Here is a 17544-nt window from a genome sequence, read left to right as displayed (position 1 = left end):
TGTACGATGCCGTCGCCTCTTTCGCCAACACCATTTTCGTAGTAGGTATTTGTTGATACAGCCATGGCACACCTACAACATCTACATTATCGATAAATCTACGCGAATGGTTATCATAATTCACGCGAATAAATTTCGCACTATATAGGCTCGCGTACCTACCTACAAAAATAGTAAAAGTAAAAAAAAAGAGAGAGAGAAAAGAGTATAGCAAAAATCCACATGTGTGGAGAAAAAATCCGGCAGCTCGTGGGGCCGGGCCGGGGCCGCCGCGCCAGGCCGTACGCCGGGCCGGGGTAAACTGTAATCGCGCAAACCGGGGTAAAGTTTTTGTCTCGGAGCTCTTGGTCGTAATTTTCGTCGATAACGCACACCGTTTATAGGGGTACTACACTCGCAGACACGACGACGAGAACCGAGAACAACGTGAAAGGGGCGAAAATCTCGCACAACTTTACCACCTCTAATCGAATGGTGGCGAATGCAGGCGGGTAAAAAGGCTTCAGAGCCTTTTCATTCTCCGTACGCTTTTCGGCGACTTTAGTCGTTCACGAACAGGCAATGAAGCCGGAAGCTACCGTACCCGAGTCGTCGTTCGTGAAATTTCGCGATCCGGCCCTCGAAAGCCTTTATCAGACTTATAACCTTAAACAAAAACGCGCTTCGACGGAATGCTTCCTATTCGCGTGTGCCGTGTACGATCTGTACGCCTTGATCAGCGAGGATCATCTGCATCTGCAGATGATCGCTTTTTTCGTGATCGATTGCTTGTTGTGGACTTGGTGCAAATGGAGTCCGAAACCGTGCTGGAAATTGGTGCCCGTGGTGGCCGCTCAAATACCCGGCATACAGATCGTGTGTCGGCTAATGTTCAACGATCTAGTGATCTACGGTAACAACGATCTCGGATGGGCCATACTGTTCGCTTTTTTACTATTCGTCACCTTACCCTTATCGTTATTTTGGAGTGTGATATTTAGTTTATCGTTTTGCGCCGAATATCTCACCGTTATATCGTATTTAGCCATGCGTACCAATACCAGCCACCTTTATAATAAAGTAAGTACACCTTTTGCTAAACTTACCTAGCTCTGTTACCTAATTTCGCACCGAGTAATTATCGCTCTTTTGCACCTACTACGATCCGACCTACGTATCTAAATCCAAACCCCCAAAGGTATATTATTTTTCCAAAACCTACCCTCTATCGTCGTTCGTGCTCTTAATTTACACACTCGCTTGTAACATTACTTCTTATTTATCGTGTCTACGGACCTATGCTACACATATATACGGTTACCTTTTGCGAAATCGTTACAATGTTCACGCAAACTATACGAAATTTTATCCTTATTTCGCACGATACTATTTATACAACTACCCCTCTCACAGCTACATTCCATCTAGACCTACACCTACGTACGTACTCTCGAACGATGCAAAAATTACAACGAAAAAAAAAACCTGTTGTTATTTTTTTCGTAGGTCGTATTTTGGCAACGCACGCATGTGTCTTCGACACGTCGTTGCATGATTATCATTTTTCTTCTTTTCGATATAAAAAAATATGGATTTTTTTCACTTGGAAAGCCACAACGAACGATGTGGTAGAATATACCTACGTATATTGACAGCAGAAATATAGGTACCTGTAGAACGATATACAACACTGCAAAATTTCTAGCTATATTATAAAACCGAGTACTATACGGTACTACGTACGTATATAACGTACACTGATGCATAAATATACGAACACCAAGTTCGATATCATCGTAGGTATAAACACGCTTACACTATATCGACTTTCTAGCCATGTAATTCTAGAAGCGGGCTCACAGTACTCCTTGGTTACCTCAATGAGGAGTCGATGACCAGATACCCTCACCTATTATACCTACAAGTACGAAGGTTTTTATCGACTGGAAAAAACCGCAACTCTGGCAATTCGTGGAAAAAACGCGAGGGTAAAAATATGGATTTTTTTCTACCTATCTCATCGTTCAAAAATATACTACAAAAATTCGAGGTGGAATGCAAACATTTAAAAAAAAAAAGTGAAATCAAACGTGTATGGGTGGAAACTGGAAAGTGTAGGTATCTGTATCTCAGGGTAAAGTAAACCAAACACCGACCCATTTTTTCGTGCTTTCCAGAATTACATTAGTAAGGTATCGTAACTTATACTCGTAGGAGGGTTTTTTTACACGAAAATACGATTCGCTATCTTGGCAGAGAAAAAAAATCTCTAAACAAACCGAAAACAGGTGTAGTCGAGTTTTCATAGTTTACAAAGGAAAGCGAACGTCCACTCCACACGATGTGGTCGAAAGTGAGCTCGTCAGAGCTGTATGGGATGGATGAGAAATTTTCCTGCAGATAAAATACGTATAGCTAGTTGAAAATTTAAACGAACGAAACAAAAGGAAAAAGGGTGTAATGTGAAAAAGAAAAGGATGAGTGAAATTATTAATTTTACCTGGTGTGGGCATGATGAGTTTTTTTCCCAACAAATTTTTCGATTATCAATTCAGAAGCATACTTTTAGGGTCTCAATAGTGAAAAATTTAAACTTGTGATATAAAATGTATTCTGACAGCTTCGATGATTTGAAAGATCCAGAATTCTGTGACTGAAAAACTAAAATTTCAATTTTGATCACCCAGAGTGTCCATGTCCACTCATTTCTGGAAATGATTTTCTGACTTTTCCAGGTTTTCTAGACCTTTTTTTCAAAATAAAAACATTGTATTTTTAAAATTACCCGTCCATTGCATTAAAAAAAATCACGTTTTTCAATACGTTCGGTTCCAAGCCCGAACTAAACGAAATTACCAGAGCGACGCGATGGAAATTTCCAAAATGAATACAATAAAACTACTAGAATAATAAAAACATTACAAATGAACACTTCCGAAAAATTCGCTGACTTTTGAGGAAAAATTGCTTGAAATTTCTGAAATTCCCTGATTTTTCCCTAACTTTTGTGCGGACACCCTGTCACCATTTCCCCTTCTTCCCTATTCAAAAAAACTGTCTCGAATTCGAAAATTCTCAAAGTCCCTTATTTTTGTGATTTTTTTCCAATTGATGCAAATCTTATTTCGAAATAAAAATATGGAATTGAATTTTTTTCAATAAGAAAATATTATGGCCAGTTTAGTCGAGCCTTTTTGTTAACCTGTAGAAATACTTTTTAAAATTTAGAATTTAAAATTTGAAATTTACGCATTGATTCTTCTAAAAAGAAGAAAATTTCACAATCAAAAATAAGTAAAATTTTTGAAATATTCTAAACAATAATTCAATGGATAAGTAATTAATCTTGGATTACAATTTCTCAAAAATCCATTCATGAACGTTCAAGATATTATCACAAGCCTAAGATTTTCCATCGAGACCTACCTACAATTTGAATCAAGCTTCTCACTGCCTTGTCGATTTTGAAATAGCTCACGCAATTCTAGCGAATAAAATGGCAACTCAACATCATTTAATATTTAAATACTTATGAGTGAATTAATTAAAATTTTAGAGATGAATGAGGGTTCATATGTTGCTCTTATAGGAAAATGAAGATTTGGCAACGAAAATACAAGTTTTGAAATCTTATAAAAACTTATCTTCCCCCCTCCCTCCTCCTCCTATTACAACAAAAGTTTGAAATTTTATGAAAAATAACAACAACAATAAAATCTGAACAACTTTACAATAAAATTATAGCGATCCTGCTACTCTTATCCCATGAAAAATCGATAGATACCTCAGTAGGCTTTAAAAAGTGGTTTTTTGGAACTGGGAAGACTCAGAAGGATCGAAGATTCATAAGTCTATTATTAATCGTGCAAAAAAATATTTTATGAAAAAATAAAAGAGGCATACTTAATTATAGCTTTATTCAATTTTCTTAAAGTTTCAAAAATTCTTTTAAAAAAACTTCACTTACTTTGGCACCTAAAATTTAAGTTTCAGAAGTTTCAAAACATGTTCTTTTAATCTAAAAGTAGGTACTCGTATTTTTAGAAATCGGACCATGTCAGTTCAAGTAAGGTTAGTTTTCTATCCCTCAGAACTCGTATTTTTATTTAATTTTCTTTACAAAAATATTCCCCAAAGATATGTACTTGGTAATTTTTGAAAACCATCGTTGAAATTAGAATGAACAAACGTTTTCATAGGGACATCATGTTTTGTTTAACATACATAAGAAAAAAGTCATATTGGATTTTTTGAAAAATATGAAGAATCTCCCACAATGGGCTTGATTTTTCAACTTGAATTCCAACCAAAATGTTTTCAAAGACATTTTTTTTCGATTTTTTTCCATTTTTTAAAAAGTAAAATGGAATTTTCAACCTATTTTGAAAAGTGGAATAAAAACGAAAAAAATCGCAGGAGATAGCAGCATCACAAACATTTTGATACCACTTTTGGGAGGGTGAATTTTCAAAAATTCCATCTACAAAAAAATATTTATCACCCACAATTTTGATATCACTGAACAAATTGTCTTCACTCGTCAAGTCAATTCCAGCCTCACCTATACTCAATACGCATACTTCAAACTCCCCTGCAAAAATATAAATCTAGTATAATAATAATTAGAATATTAATGATGTGTAGAAAAAAAATCGATTAAAGAACTCGGAACACATTACGAAAATAAAAAAAAAACTACACGCGAATAAAAAATAAAACCTTTAAATAAAAGACAGTCCAAAAAAAATTCCAACCAAATTACACATCCTGAAGATTCATTAGCAAAGGCTGAAAATTCATCTCATAAATTGAATATAAACTCAAATTAAGTAGGTATAACTCGAATCCCTTCACTTTTTTCAAAAGACCTTCATTCAAGGAAGAAGAAAAAAAAACGAAACGAAATTTTTTTCCGAATTTCGTCTCAAAGGAAAGACCCCTTTTCACATAATTTAAAGAATTATGGGGGAAAATCTACTAATTAATAATTAATTAAGAACTAGCTAATATTTTCCTCGTTCGCGGAATTTCGTCGAGTTACGAGTAAAAAAAGACTGAATTTATTATATTACGTTTTTAAAAAAAAAAAAAAAAAACAAATTAAGGAAAAAAGAAACGTAAAAAACGAAGCGAAGAAAACGTTGAAACATGGAAAGAGAGAACGAACTGAAACCTTAGTCCTTGATGATTTTTTTAAAATGAAAAAACATTCAAGATCAGAAAAACGTTAGTTGCTAGTAGTAACTATGTAGGTATTTTTTCTACTGAATACCTACCTATTCAACAATAATACGCTCATCTAAGCTTTTTTTTATGGGAAGAAGTTGATTCATGATTTTTCGAAATAAATGTAGGTTTATGAAAATGTCAAGGCCAAGCTGCAGATAAACTAGAAAATATTCTAAATTTCGTTATTAAAAAAAAAAAATGTTTCTATTACAATATTTAGATCTATAATCAGATCTGTTTTTGACAGAGACATTTTTTTTATCAAATTAGATCAGCTGCATTTTGATCAAACTTGATCTGAAAATTTTCCCCGGATCTTAACTTTTCTTCTACAGCTTAAATTACCCTTCAAACGTACCTTTTATAGTTATAAAATATCGAAGTTTCAAATACCTTACACACAATCTGTATTTTAGGCAGCCTTGCGCGCCGATTATCGAACGTGAAACTCTAATTGAACTTCTTAACAAGCTTAGATAAGGATAATTACGCGAATTTACGGTTAAATTTCACGACTTAATACCAAAACCTGAGCTTTCTATCGTGCTATAGATTATACGTAAGTATACAGAAAAGAAAACCGGAGGCTCATTGTTACCTTTAGCCGATAGGTATATAACGTATTTATTTGGCTTTTCTTGAGAAAACCTCGTGCTTCTCGTATGCACGTAACGAGCTCTTCATCGTAATTCATCTCTGATCTCTCTTTCCCTTCGAACAATACATTTTTAATGAAAAAATACGCACCTATAATACCTACGTGTTAGGGAAATACCGTATAGCACCAGGATATAGAAGCTTCTTAATACAAACGTGAAAATCGTGAATTGAAAATGAAAATACCTACTCTCGAACTGGCGCAATCACACACAGACCATAATAACAATCATCCCTCGAAATAATACAGCTCATATGTAGGTGAATTGGTTTTTAAATTTCTTTCCATTGCAAAATATTATTGATATAAATGAACAAGTACACACTTATAAAAGTTTAAAGTGTACTTATGCCCAGTTATGAGACCTTTTCTCATAATTTCAACACGAAATATGCGTAGGTATATTCGATAAAAATTGAGCCTATCATGCTCAGTTTCATCTCATCACCGAGGAATTTTTCCTTTTACACGGCGAGCCGCATCAACGATAGAATATTTTATTAGAATTCCTAATTACCGCGTAGGAATGCTTTTAAGAATACCGTGTAAGAAAAATTTTTAATAAAGGAGGAAAAATCCCACACTTATTCGTAGGCAAAGGCATAACACACAGGGAACGATGCCTGGTAACACAGCAACCCAAATTACATGAGTAGAAGTTCGGTTGTCAACCCTGAAAACTGAAAGGACAATGTTCTGGGCCATTTTAGGTTAATTTTTCGTCGTCGTTTCCTTACAAGCGGTAGGCCTGTTGGCCTGTCTGCTATGGTGTGGAACTTGTTGAGGATAAGCCTGAGGTATCAGTGAGTTTCTTCCATGGTCTCCCTCTGCATCTTTTCCCCGTTTGTGTATATTAGAGGACCTGTTTCGGTGATCTTGTTTCCTCCATCCTTTCGACATGATTTCTCCAATCTTTCCTATACTTTTTTATCCTCTTCATGACTGGCTTCACTCCAAGATCTACTGTTATTTTCTCAGATGGGACTCTGTCTCTGAGAGTCATCCCCCCCATTGGAGTAAAATCTGCCCATACGCTGAAAAAGACACCAAAACCAGCTGGTTTATTGACATATTCTGAATATACGCATGAAAAAGCGCTGTTCAGAAGGCGGATTGGTGCACTAAAAAAACAATCTGCTAAAAAATACGCTACGTGAATATTTTGTGGAGTATTTTTCTCGTGTAAGGCCACAGCACTTTCAAATCACGTGGCGTGTTTCTTCACGCTGGAAGAAACCAACTACAAAATACGCCACTTTTTTTTTAAATTTACAATTTTAAAATTACAACGGCCTTGGGCCTTAATTAATTTAGTGAACATGTACCTATAATTAATTAACATCTGCGCTACATCCCATTAGATGCGACACTTTAATCATAAGTCCAGCACATGCTGTCTTTGGAGTCTTCTTATGGTTAAGCTGTTGTCCAATAGCATAACAGCGTTGATATTTTCATGCTTTTCCAGCTGGAGTTTATATTTTTCACTAATTATTATGATAATTGGTTTGACTGCTTCAATGTTGCAATGATCGTGGATGGACTGGATCGTTGCAAACCATGGAGCTTCAGCAATACAGCACAGGGTTTTATTTTGAAATTGTTGGATTATTTTGATGTTGGAGCCTTTGGCAGTGCCCCATAACTGGCAGCCATAGGTCCAAATTGGTCAAATTATGCTTTTGTACAAGAGTAGTTTGTTTTCTAGAGAAAGCTTGGATTTTCTGCCCAATAACCAAAGCATTTTCTTGAATTTCAAATCCATTTCCTTTCTCTTTGTCTTGATATGAGTTTTCCATGTCATAGTCCTATCAAAATGCAGACCAAGGTATTTTACTGATTCTTTTATTGGCAACTCTGTACCATTCAGCCTAACTGGTAAGGTAGAGCATTTCTTCATTGTGAATGTAATATTTGTAGATTTCGTGGGATTTACTTCAATACGCCACCTTTGTAACCATTCTTCAATATCTTGTAAATGATTCTAAAATACGCCACTAACCTGTTCTTTGATGTATTCTTTCGCATGTTTGATAAATAACAGAAATATTTGCATTCATTCCATCAAATATCCTGGTGGTTAGGTAAGTAGGAAAGTCGCTTTCCAACTCAAGAGACCCGGGTTTGATCCCCGGCAGAGCCAACAAAATTTTCACAAATATTGGACATCAGCAGAATTCATTGAGTAAAAAAATACACACGCTGACTAATGAGCAGAAAAGTATTGGCAGAAAGTGTTACAATTCCTGCCGCATTTTTGTGGCGTATCACTGGCAGATTTTCACCCAGTGGGGCACTGCCATTCTTCTCATGCATTTCATCTCCGCTGCCGTTAATCTTTTTTTATCAGATTTCTTCAGTGCTCATACCTTGCTTCCATAAGTGATCATGGGTATTGCGAGGGTATTATACACCTTCAATCTTGTTTCTTTTCGCACCTTACTGCTTTTCAGGGTCCTATTTATCAGTCCAGTGACTCTCAAGAACTTTGCAATATTTCCACCAACATCATACTTCTCCCTGGTATGATATCGTGTTTCCCAGGTATTTGAAATCATTGACCTATTCGATGATTTTTTCATTTATTACAATCTTGCTTCTTACTGGTTCTTTTCCTTTGAAAGCCATTGTTTTTGTTTTCTCTGGCGATATTCTCGCATTTGTACATACATTGATCTCTGTAGGTCATCTTCTGTTTTGGCTAGTACTGCTTGATCATCTGCAAATAGTACTGTTGATATTTCCTACCTTCTGTGTGTTTTGATTCCTTTTGGCTTTGTTTTCTGCCATTCTTTTACCATGTGATCCATGTACACGTTGAATAATACACAAGACAGTGGGCATCCTTGGCAAAATTTTTCATGATTATAAATTTACTGAATATTACAGATGAATTGAATCTAAAGCAGCATTAAAAAAAAGGTCTATTTATTCAAAATTGAAAGAGCATTGATTGATTTAAATTTAAAGTTGACCTTTTTTATGGAACATTCAATGTTCTACTAGTTCAGTTGTATTATTCGTTGTTTGCCCAAACTCAAAATTTAAAGTAAGCTTTACAATTTCAGCGGTAAGTACATATTGACATCAATGACTTTCCCAGATCCAATTGATCTATGTATTCCTACTGATGTTTCTGCAATTCCCTTCTCATTTCAGTTTCTCAACCACGTCTCTGTTGAACGCAATAGAAGCCAAGCATGTTATACTACAAGCTAAAATGCAGGTTTACTTTCAATTTATCCAATAAACATTTCTGCTCGTTCATCTACCCAACAAAAAGTCAACACCTTCAAGTAGGTACTTACATCCTGAATCGTTTTTCAATATACGAGTTTGGCCTATATAAGTACCTACCTACACAGCATAGTGAGCCTGTACTTCCATCAAATGAGAAAGCCTTAACGTAATTTTACAACATGACACTTCGGCTGAGATCAGCATCCCTGACGAAGTAATTACATTATCCGCGACAAAGAAAACTTTTTCAAGTAATTTGAATAGCAGTGATTCGAAACACGGCGCAACGTGACACAGCGTAGGATAAATTATGAAAAGTGACTGAATTTATATCATGATGAAAATTTCACATTACACAAAATATATTTTAACTTGATTAGCTGTAGTATATACTCTCGCTATATTCGTGTATGGTTCTTTGGTATTATACTCTACGATATTACGATATTATGCTATACAGAGTAAGATTTATTATTAGCGAAAATCCCTTCCTCCTTGTTCCTTCTCCATTAAACAAATACTTATTACATTATAATTTCTTCCCTTAATACTGGCGTATTACTTGTCTACTAAATATATGATTTAAGCATCTTCACTCTCTTTTCATTCCCAGGATAGTGTATCTATACATTACTAGTAGGTAGCTAGAACTAGGTAAGCACATCAAGACCTCGTAAAATTGCTTCTAAACCGTAATTGCCCGCAATGGTGTTACGATGTACAACCACATTCATATATCAGCCAGGCTATAACAAGTACCTCGGAGATTTACAATGTTTGCTCGTTTCATCGAAGATTTATCATCACATCACGTTTTCGAAACAAACTCAAAATTATTTCTATTTCTCCTTAAAAAAAAAATTCCTCACGAAAATCTTCCGGGTGATGTAAAAAAAAAAAATGAACACGGGAAGACACGCGACGCAAAGAATAACTAATAAAGGTACGAAGAAAAAGACTCGCTGCTTCAATTCTAAAATATTCTTACTCGATTGCACATACAAACGTACACTTTTATACAACAACACCCCAGAGCTGAAAAACCAGATGTGAAGCACCAATGAAAAAGCATAAGTTGACACGAACTTGGAATAATTTGCATTCTTATCGTTTTCTTTGCTTTAATTTTCACCATTTTACGTAGCAAGGTGAGGTATACTTACTAGTATAGGTGTGGGTACCTCGCTACCGATTAGATTGATTCGGTATTCGAATTTGTTTATCGTTCTAAGGAATTTACCATTTGATCGAAATTCCACGATTCAGGGTCGTTGATTCGATTTCATGCTCTCCATCTTGATAAAGAAAATATTGAAAACTTCGAATGCTGAAAATACGATGCGTATAGTAAAGTTTACCCTTTCGCACGAGTAACATTTTCCGAGGTCGTACAAAACTTTTCTTTATCGCAACTTTTGACATTAGATAATGAGAAATTTTTTGATGATTGTAGACTATTCGGCGTTGATTTCTCCTCGTCCTTCTTCATACCGCAATGAATAAATTTAAATCATGTGAATTCCCAGTTGGTGGTTTTTTTATACATAGTGGAATTTTCCATGGAAAAAACAATATTACCCTACAAGTTGAGTATTGAGAGAGAGAGGACTAATTCTAAAGTGCAGTTCCGCACATTTTGCAAAGTTCCAAACAAAAACATGGGTAGCTCCAAAAATTTGCGCATTTCCTAACATTTGAGCACACAATTTTAAATTTGAAGCATTTGGTAAATTGGTAATTAGACTTATTTCCCAATTTTTTCGGGAACATCCGTTATAAAAATTTTCTGAAAGCTTTTGCCCTTGCTTCGCCCGCGCTGGATAATTTTTCTGTTTCTGAATTATTACAAGTGGAGAATACCTGTTAAAAGTTTTAAAAAGGCCAAGGGTCAGAAAATTGACTTTTTGTAAAAAAAATTGTATTCCTTGAATTGCGAATTTTGGAAATTCAGATTTGAAAAATGCTGAAGGAAGCAAAGAAAATGAACTCCTCAATACAAAAAAAACATTATTTTTTTCACTTTTTAAAGTGCCAATTTTCAAAAAATTTTACTTTCGATACACTCGGGCCAATTTGTTTTCATTTTCTAAAATACAGAATTGTTTACAGATTGCAAGCTTCTAAAATTCTTGAAAATTAATGAGAATTTTATAAGTCATATGAATGGACAAATCAATTGGTAAAAATAAATTATTAACTCATCATCATCATTGAACTTTGACCTGGTGAGCTGTTCAGCCCATCTGGAAAACTGTAGAAGAATTGCTCGTCGCTGATGTGTCATCAAGTTTTTTATTTGGTCTTCCTCTGCTCCTCTTGCCAGTTGGAGTGTATTCTTTGACTTTTCAGGGGGCCCATTCGTCAGGCATTCTATCAACGTGTCTTCGCCATTTCTTTCTGTAATCTTTCACCCATCCAATGATCCAATGATTGGCTTTGCTCCTAGCTCCTTCAGGATGTCTTCATTCCTTTTCTTATCTTGTCTCGCATGAACATGCTACACGACATTGGGCATCCCTGTCTTACTCTTCTTCCTATCTTCTTTGCTTCTTACATGTTACTCTTATTACGTTATCCGTGTATATTTCTTCAATCAAGCGTACTATTTGTTTGTTCACTTCGATTTTCCTCGGGATTTCAAACAACTTCTTCCTTCGTACTTGATCATATGCCTTCTCCAGATCAACAAAACACATGTGGGTTTTTAGGTTATACTCTTGTCTCTTCTCCATCAGCAGCTTCGTTGTGTATACTCCATCCATGCAAGATCTTCCCTTTCGAAATCCATTTTGGCATTCCAATAATTATGTTTTTTTACACGGATTCTCGAAAATCTGGTTTTTGGATGTTTTTTGAATCTTTTTTAAACAGTTTTTAGATCCCCACCACAAACTTTCAAAACATCAGAAGTCTTCTCTCTTCGAGTAAAATCCAAAATCCATTTTCAAAATCTACTATCCCAGCAAATTCTCGTGGATTTTAAATCTGCCAAAATCCAGATTCTCAAAAATTCGCCAAAATCCGTGTAAAAAGGCTCCTGATTCTTCTCAAGTTCTCAGTAGCATTTTTGCAAGTATTTTGTAAACAGCATTTAGAGGCTTATTCCATGGTAGTTTCCTGGGTTGTTTCGGTCTCTTTTTTTTTTTAAATGGGTATTATGATTGCTGTAAGGAAGTTTTCGGGTATGGTAGCACCTGATAGTATTTTATTGTAGAAAGTTTCACTTTTAAAAACTTGTCATTTTATTTGGCCAAACTCATATCTTTTCATACATCAGTTGTAAAATTTTCAGTGGATATCTCCCAAAAAAAAACCTGTTTAGTAAGTTACCAGAACATTACCAGTAATTTACCAGATAATTACCAGTAATCAATTTGAAAATTACCTGTAATTTACTTTAAAGTTACCTGTAATTTACTTGAAAATTACCTGTAATTTACTTGAAAATTACCTGTAATTTACTTGAAAGTTACCTGTAATTTACTTGAAAATTACCAGTAATCAACTTAAAAATTACTGATAATTTACCTAAAAATTACCTGTAATTTATCAGAAAATTACCAGTAATTTACCAGAAAACTACCAGTAATTTACCAGAAAACTACCAGTAATTTACCAAAAAATTACCAGTAATTTACCAAAAAATTACCAGTAATTTACCAAAAAATTACCAGTAATTTACCAAAAAATTACCAGTAATTTACCAAAAAATTACCAGTAATTTACCTGAAAGTGAAATAATTAGTAATTTACCAGAAAATTACCAGTAATTTGCCTGAAAATTATCAGTAATTTACCCAAGAATTACGAGCAATCTACCTGCAAATTACCAGTAATTTACCAGAAAATTACCAACAATCTATCTGGTAATTTGTAAGTACCCAAAAATTACCAACCCAAAATATTGATTGGAACACTGCTGGTTTTTGTTCAAGTTGGCTGAGGAATCATGGTTGAAAACACAAGGGGCAGAGTGATGTTTCTAAATCTTGATAGGTGAGATCTGATCTGTGTAAAGGTCCTGCAAATAGTTTTGAATGATACATCACTCTCTCATTTAACGATTTTGTCAAGTCATTTTTTCGAATTCAATCAGCGATCTTATGCAATTATTTCCTGAAGGCATTCAATTCCGAATAGCGATGAAACTACAGAACAATTTCAATTCAGAGTTCTCCTCTCCCCACTCGCCGCCATTAATCACCATTGAAATTCCAATTTTTCAAACAATGTTTTAGTACTCGTATCGTCAACCAGGCCCACGCCAATTTTGGTTGAAAAATTGTGCAATTGGTTTAATCTGCACTCTCTCACCCTGCTCCTTCTTTATTCGTAAAGGGTATCGAAGTTCATGTAATCGCAGTCGTTAGAAGCTGATTGATTTTCGCGTCTACATATAATAGGTAAGTACGTATAGTATACGTATCTGTTTCGTTTCCCTATTTTGTAAAACCGCGCTATAAAATTTGATTTAATTTAACAACGACGTTGACGATAGAAAATTAGCAGTCGAGGGCGGGAATACACCTACATGCGGTATGTGATACTACACACATCGTTAAAAACAATCCCAATATATTGTACCATATACATATATACAGATCTTGGTATACTGGTATATTCGTTTAAATAATTCAAATGCGGTTCGCGAAATTAACGCGCGAAACATCGACAAGGGATGAAGAGCGAATATACAAGTCGAACTGTGTGAGGCAAATTGGTAGAGAATGTCGACCTCGAGAGCGAGAGGAGAGCGAAATGTTCGTCAATATTTTAATAGCGTAGCGAGAAGCGAATGAAATAGGGAAATTTTGGAGATATCGTTGGACGTACTTTGACAGGGTGGCGAGTCGTGATGCGAGGGGTTCGAGTAAAACGAGACACGAATAAAGAGGTACGGTAATATTTCTCGACGATAAACGAAATAAAATTATAAGCGATGATGGCGATGTTTTTCTTACGGGCAAGCGAGCTTGCGAGATGGTTGTAAAGTTATACTAATGAATTACCTATGTATAGTCTTGATATTAATACCATTCCCTGGCGTTGTAGTAGTGGTGGCAAAGGGGCTCGGAAGCTTTCTCGACGAAAGTATAGTAAGTATAAGTAGATAGGTACGTTTACGTACCTGTGCATTTTTCTTTTATCGCTTTCAACAAATCGTGAGAGGTAGTTGTTAAGGAAAGAATTAAAATTAAAGCGGAAACTTTGTCTCGAGCAGATCACGCGTTCGTTGCGTTGCCGTGTTGTTGGTGGAAAATTTCCTCCTGTATAGTGCTCGCCATGCAAACAGAAAATAGGATGAACGAATTGCTGCCAAAGGAAAGAGAAAGAGAACGTAGACTTTGAGGTAAATTAATTTCAAGTGTAGAAAGTTTCGTAGAAAACGTGCAACTAAAAAGTAATACATTTCCCTTGTCGTGTAAGTGATGTGTAAAAAGAAACCGAAAGAAAGCGAGAGGGAAAAAAGTTTTACTGACGAGTATTTAAAACGCGTTACGTTGTGCGTTACGTTCTATTCTGTTACGTTATACGCTGGTTCTTCTCTATCTGCTAACTTATTTGATAATTTGAAATTGTTTCCAAGTCGACGCGTGTCTTATATATCAATCTTGAGAAATTACTATATCGAAAAGTACGACGAGCGATGGACGAAAGGCGACGTGTTGAAAAACGAAGCGTGCAAAAAAAATGTATCGAATTATTGCCCACGATAGCAAAACATGTGAGAATTTTTTCTGCTGTCAAAGTTTTCCTTTATTGTGTTGGCTGACCTTTATTCGTGTCTATCTGTACAGGGTGTTTCGTAAGTGATGACCTCAGATTTGCGAAGCACCATAGGCGAGATTTTTGTAATTGAAATTTTTTAAAGTAAAACTTCGAGTAAATATTATTCAATAATCAGAATTTCTCTATTTTTGAACATTTCGTTACTGTATTCTCTAATCACGTCATTAGCTTGAGTTGAAAAAAATACAGGCTGGAGGAGGGGTCTTCGCTTGAGCGTCATTTTAAGGGATCTAAATTTTACAGAGTATGTCTGCCCTTGTTCGGAAATGATTTTCCTGGACTTTTCCAGGTTTTCCAGACCAATTTCTCCAGTTTTCCAGACCAATTTCTCCAATTTTCCAGACCCTTGAAAAATGAATTACACATGCGATCAGATGGTGAGGGGGAGGGGTGTCAAATTTTTTCGAACATCATGAGCGCCAAGTATCGTTAATAGGTCTAGAATTGTGCCCTCTTTTTCCAAGCACGACGGTGTGCTCAATAGGGTGGCTCTTGTTACAACTTGGTGGGAAAACTTTTTTGGTTTTTTAGTGGGACCCCCCCCCCCCCTCCGAGTTTGGTGCCACTCCATGAGAAAATAACACACAAAAATTTCAACTCAATCGATGAATAACATTTTACAGATTTAATCAAACATTTTTGGAAATTCCAGGGCTTTCGCTCGTACTCATTTTTCCCGAAAAAAGTAACTTCAGTAACCTAAAAAGCTCAAAATATAACCAAAAAGTAACCAAAAAAGTGATAAAAACATGGGCAATATATTTGAATGCAGAAAAAAATCACCAAAAAAACCAGAACTTTTCGTTTTTAATCAAAATCTAAAAATGAAACTCGATAGAAACTTGTTCAATTTCAGCGAAAAGCAGAACATTTTGCTCAATTTTTGCCAAAAAAGTTGGAACTACAAATGAAGAGCTCTATTCCAAAGTGGGTTAAGTCATTTAAAAAAAAAACACGTTTTACGGAGATTTTTACTTCAAAAGTGAGTTAAGTCATCGATTTTTCAAAGTGATTTTTTCAACAAGCAATTGTTCTATGTCCAAAGAAACGAAAGGTGCACCGAATTTTAGCAACAAAAATTTTTAACGCATTTTTTGGTGAAAAAAATGACTTAACCCACTTTGGAATAGAGCTCTTCAAATTATTTTGCAAAATTTTGATTGAAAAAATGAACGATTTTTTTTTGGAAATTTTGACCCAAAAATTATTGAGGTGGGGACAGAGGTACTGTAGTGGTGTGGATGAGGGTAGCATGAAATTGGACTTCATATTCGTGTTCGGCGTGTTCGAGTCATATGAAAATGACACCAACATTATGAAAATAGCTCAACTTTTGATATAGTAAAAATTGAGATGGGGGCAGAGGCACGTTGGAGGGGCGTGGATGAGGGTAACATAAAATTTGACGTCATATTCGTGTTCGGGGGGTTCGATTCATAGGGAAACGACACCTTGTTTACCAAAAACAATAATTTACACCAGAATCCATTTTTACCCCCTCTGTAAATTTTTTCAGTTTTTGACCATGACCCACCTCAAATTTTTTTTGAAAAAAATATATATTTTTTAGGAGTCAAAAACACACTAAAAAATGCTATTTCCATTTTTGTGCCGAATCATGGTCATCGCTAAAACTGGTAAACAAAGCTAAAAAACTCCATTTTGAGGGGAAAACTTGGGGGAATGGTGGGTGAAAATTTTTGTGGGGATACATATTATGGATGTTTACAACATACAAAAAAATTTTAAAAATCGGTTCACATCGGGCAGAGAAAATTTTTTTAATTGTAATTTCAGAAAACTGAAAAGGGGGGTTTTTCAGGGGGGGGGTGTCTGGGGGCCTGAAATTTTCCTGACGAAAGGTGCTCAAGGGTACCCACCTTCCATGCAAATATCAACCCTGAAGCTCTCGGGGGCTAATTCGCCACACTTATCCACCTATAGCCTTTGTCTACACGTATAAAGTCAAAAAAAAATCATTTCTCTAAAAGACAGAACGTCCTGACAGGTGAAGAAAAAAACGACACGCCGAAAGTTCACGACTGGTGTGTAAATGTCAAACACTGTACTCCCAACTGTTTCATCATCCAAATGCGTGATGTTGTTCGAAAACATCTCTTTCGATTCTTGACACTTCGCCGAAAACTCAGGCAAAAAATTAAAGACATCCACGCACAAAGACAATAGGCTTTTATAAGAAATGAGACAAGACGTACACCGAGAGTAAATTTAACGCGACATCTGTACCTGTACGTTCTAACCGCGTCGTCGATCGCGACGTGGCTGGCTTATCAAATTTCAAAATATCAACAGAATTTTCGACGTGAAATGTGCGACATTCACGTATAAGAGAAGCATAACTTTGGTGAAGTTTCATTACATCGTTCGTTATTGGTAAAGGTATCTCTCCGCACTAGAGATGGTATACCTTCAAAAGTGAAAAAAAACGAGTATATTTTTTGCTCATCGCATAACGCGATACAGCAGAGAGAAAGGAAAAAGAAATACGTCACTGTGTGCTCTCAACAACGCCTTTGCAAAATTAACGATCACTTTACATTCATTAAAAAAAAAAAAAAAAAAGGAAAACACGCCACATACCAGAACGTTAATTAAAAACTCAAATCACACCCTAATTTCTGGTCGAT

At 35.6% G+C, this 17544-nt stretch overlaps 1 protein-coding gene across 1 annotated transcript in view; it reads left to right on the top strand.

Annotated features, from left to right (window-relative positions):
• Nucleotides 1-490: 490 nt before the first annotated feature.
• Ac3 (Adenylate cyclase 3) overlaps nucleotides 491-17544 on the top strand; it is a 105728-nt gene continuing 88674 nt past the window's right edge. Inside the window, exon 1 of the mRNA XM_065370793.1 lies at nucleotides 491-1059. Coding sequence (XP_065226865.1) covers nucleotides 562-1059 — 498 coding nt within the window. The 5' untranslated portion in view covers nucleotides 491-561. The remainder of the gene's footprint in view (nucleotides 1060-17544) is intronic.

Source organism: Planococcus citri, chromosome 1, assembly GCF_950023065.1.
Source record: "Planococcus citri chromosome 1, ihPlaCitr1.1, whole genome shotgun sequence".
NCBI classification, from domain to species: Eukaryota; Metazoa; Arthropoda; class Insecta; order Hemiptera; family Pseudococcidae; genus Planococcus; species Planococcus citri.
This window is presented reverse-complemented; position numbering and strand designations above follow the sequence as displayed.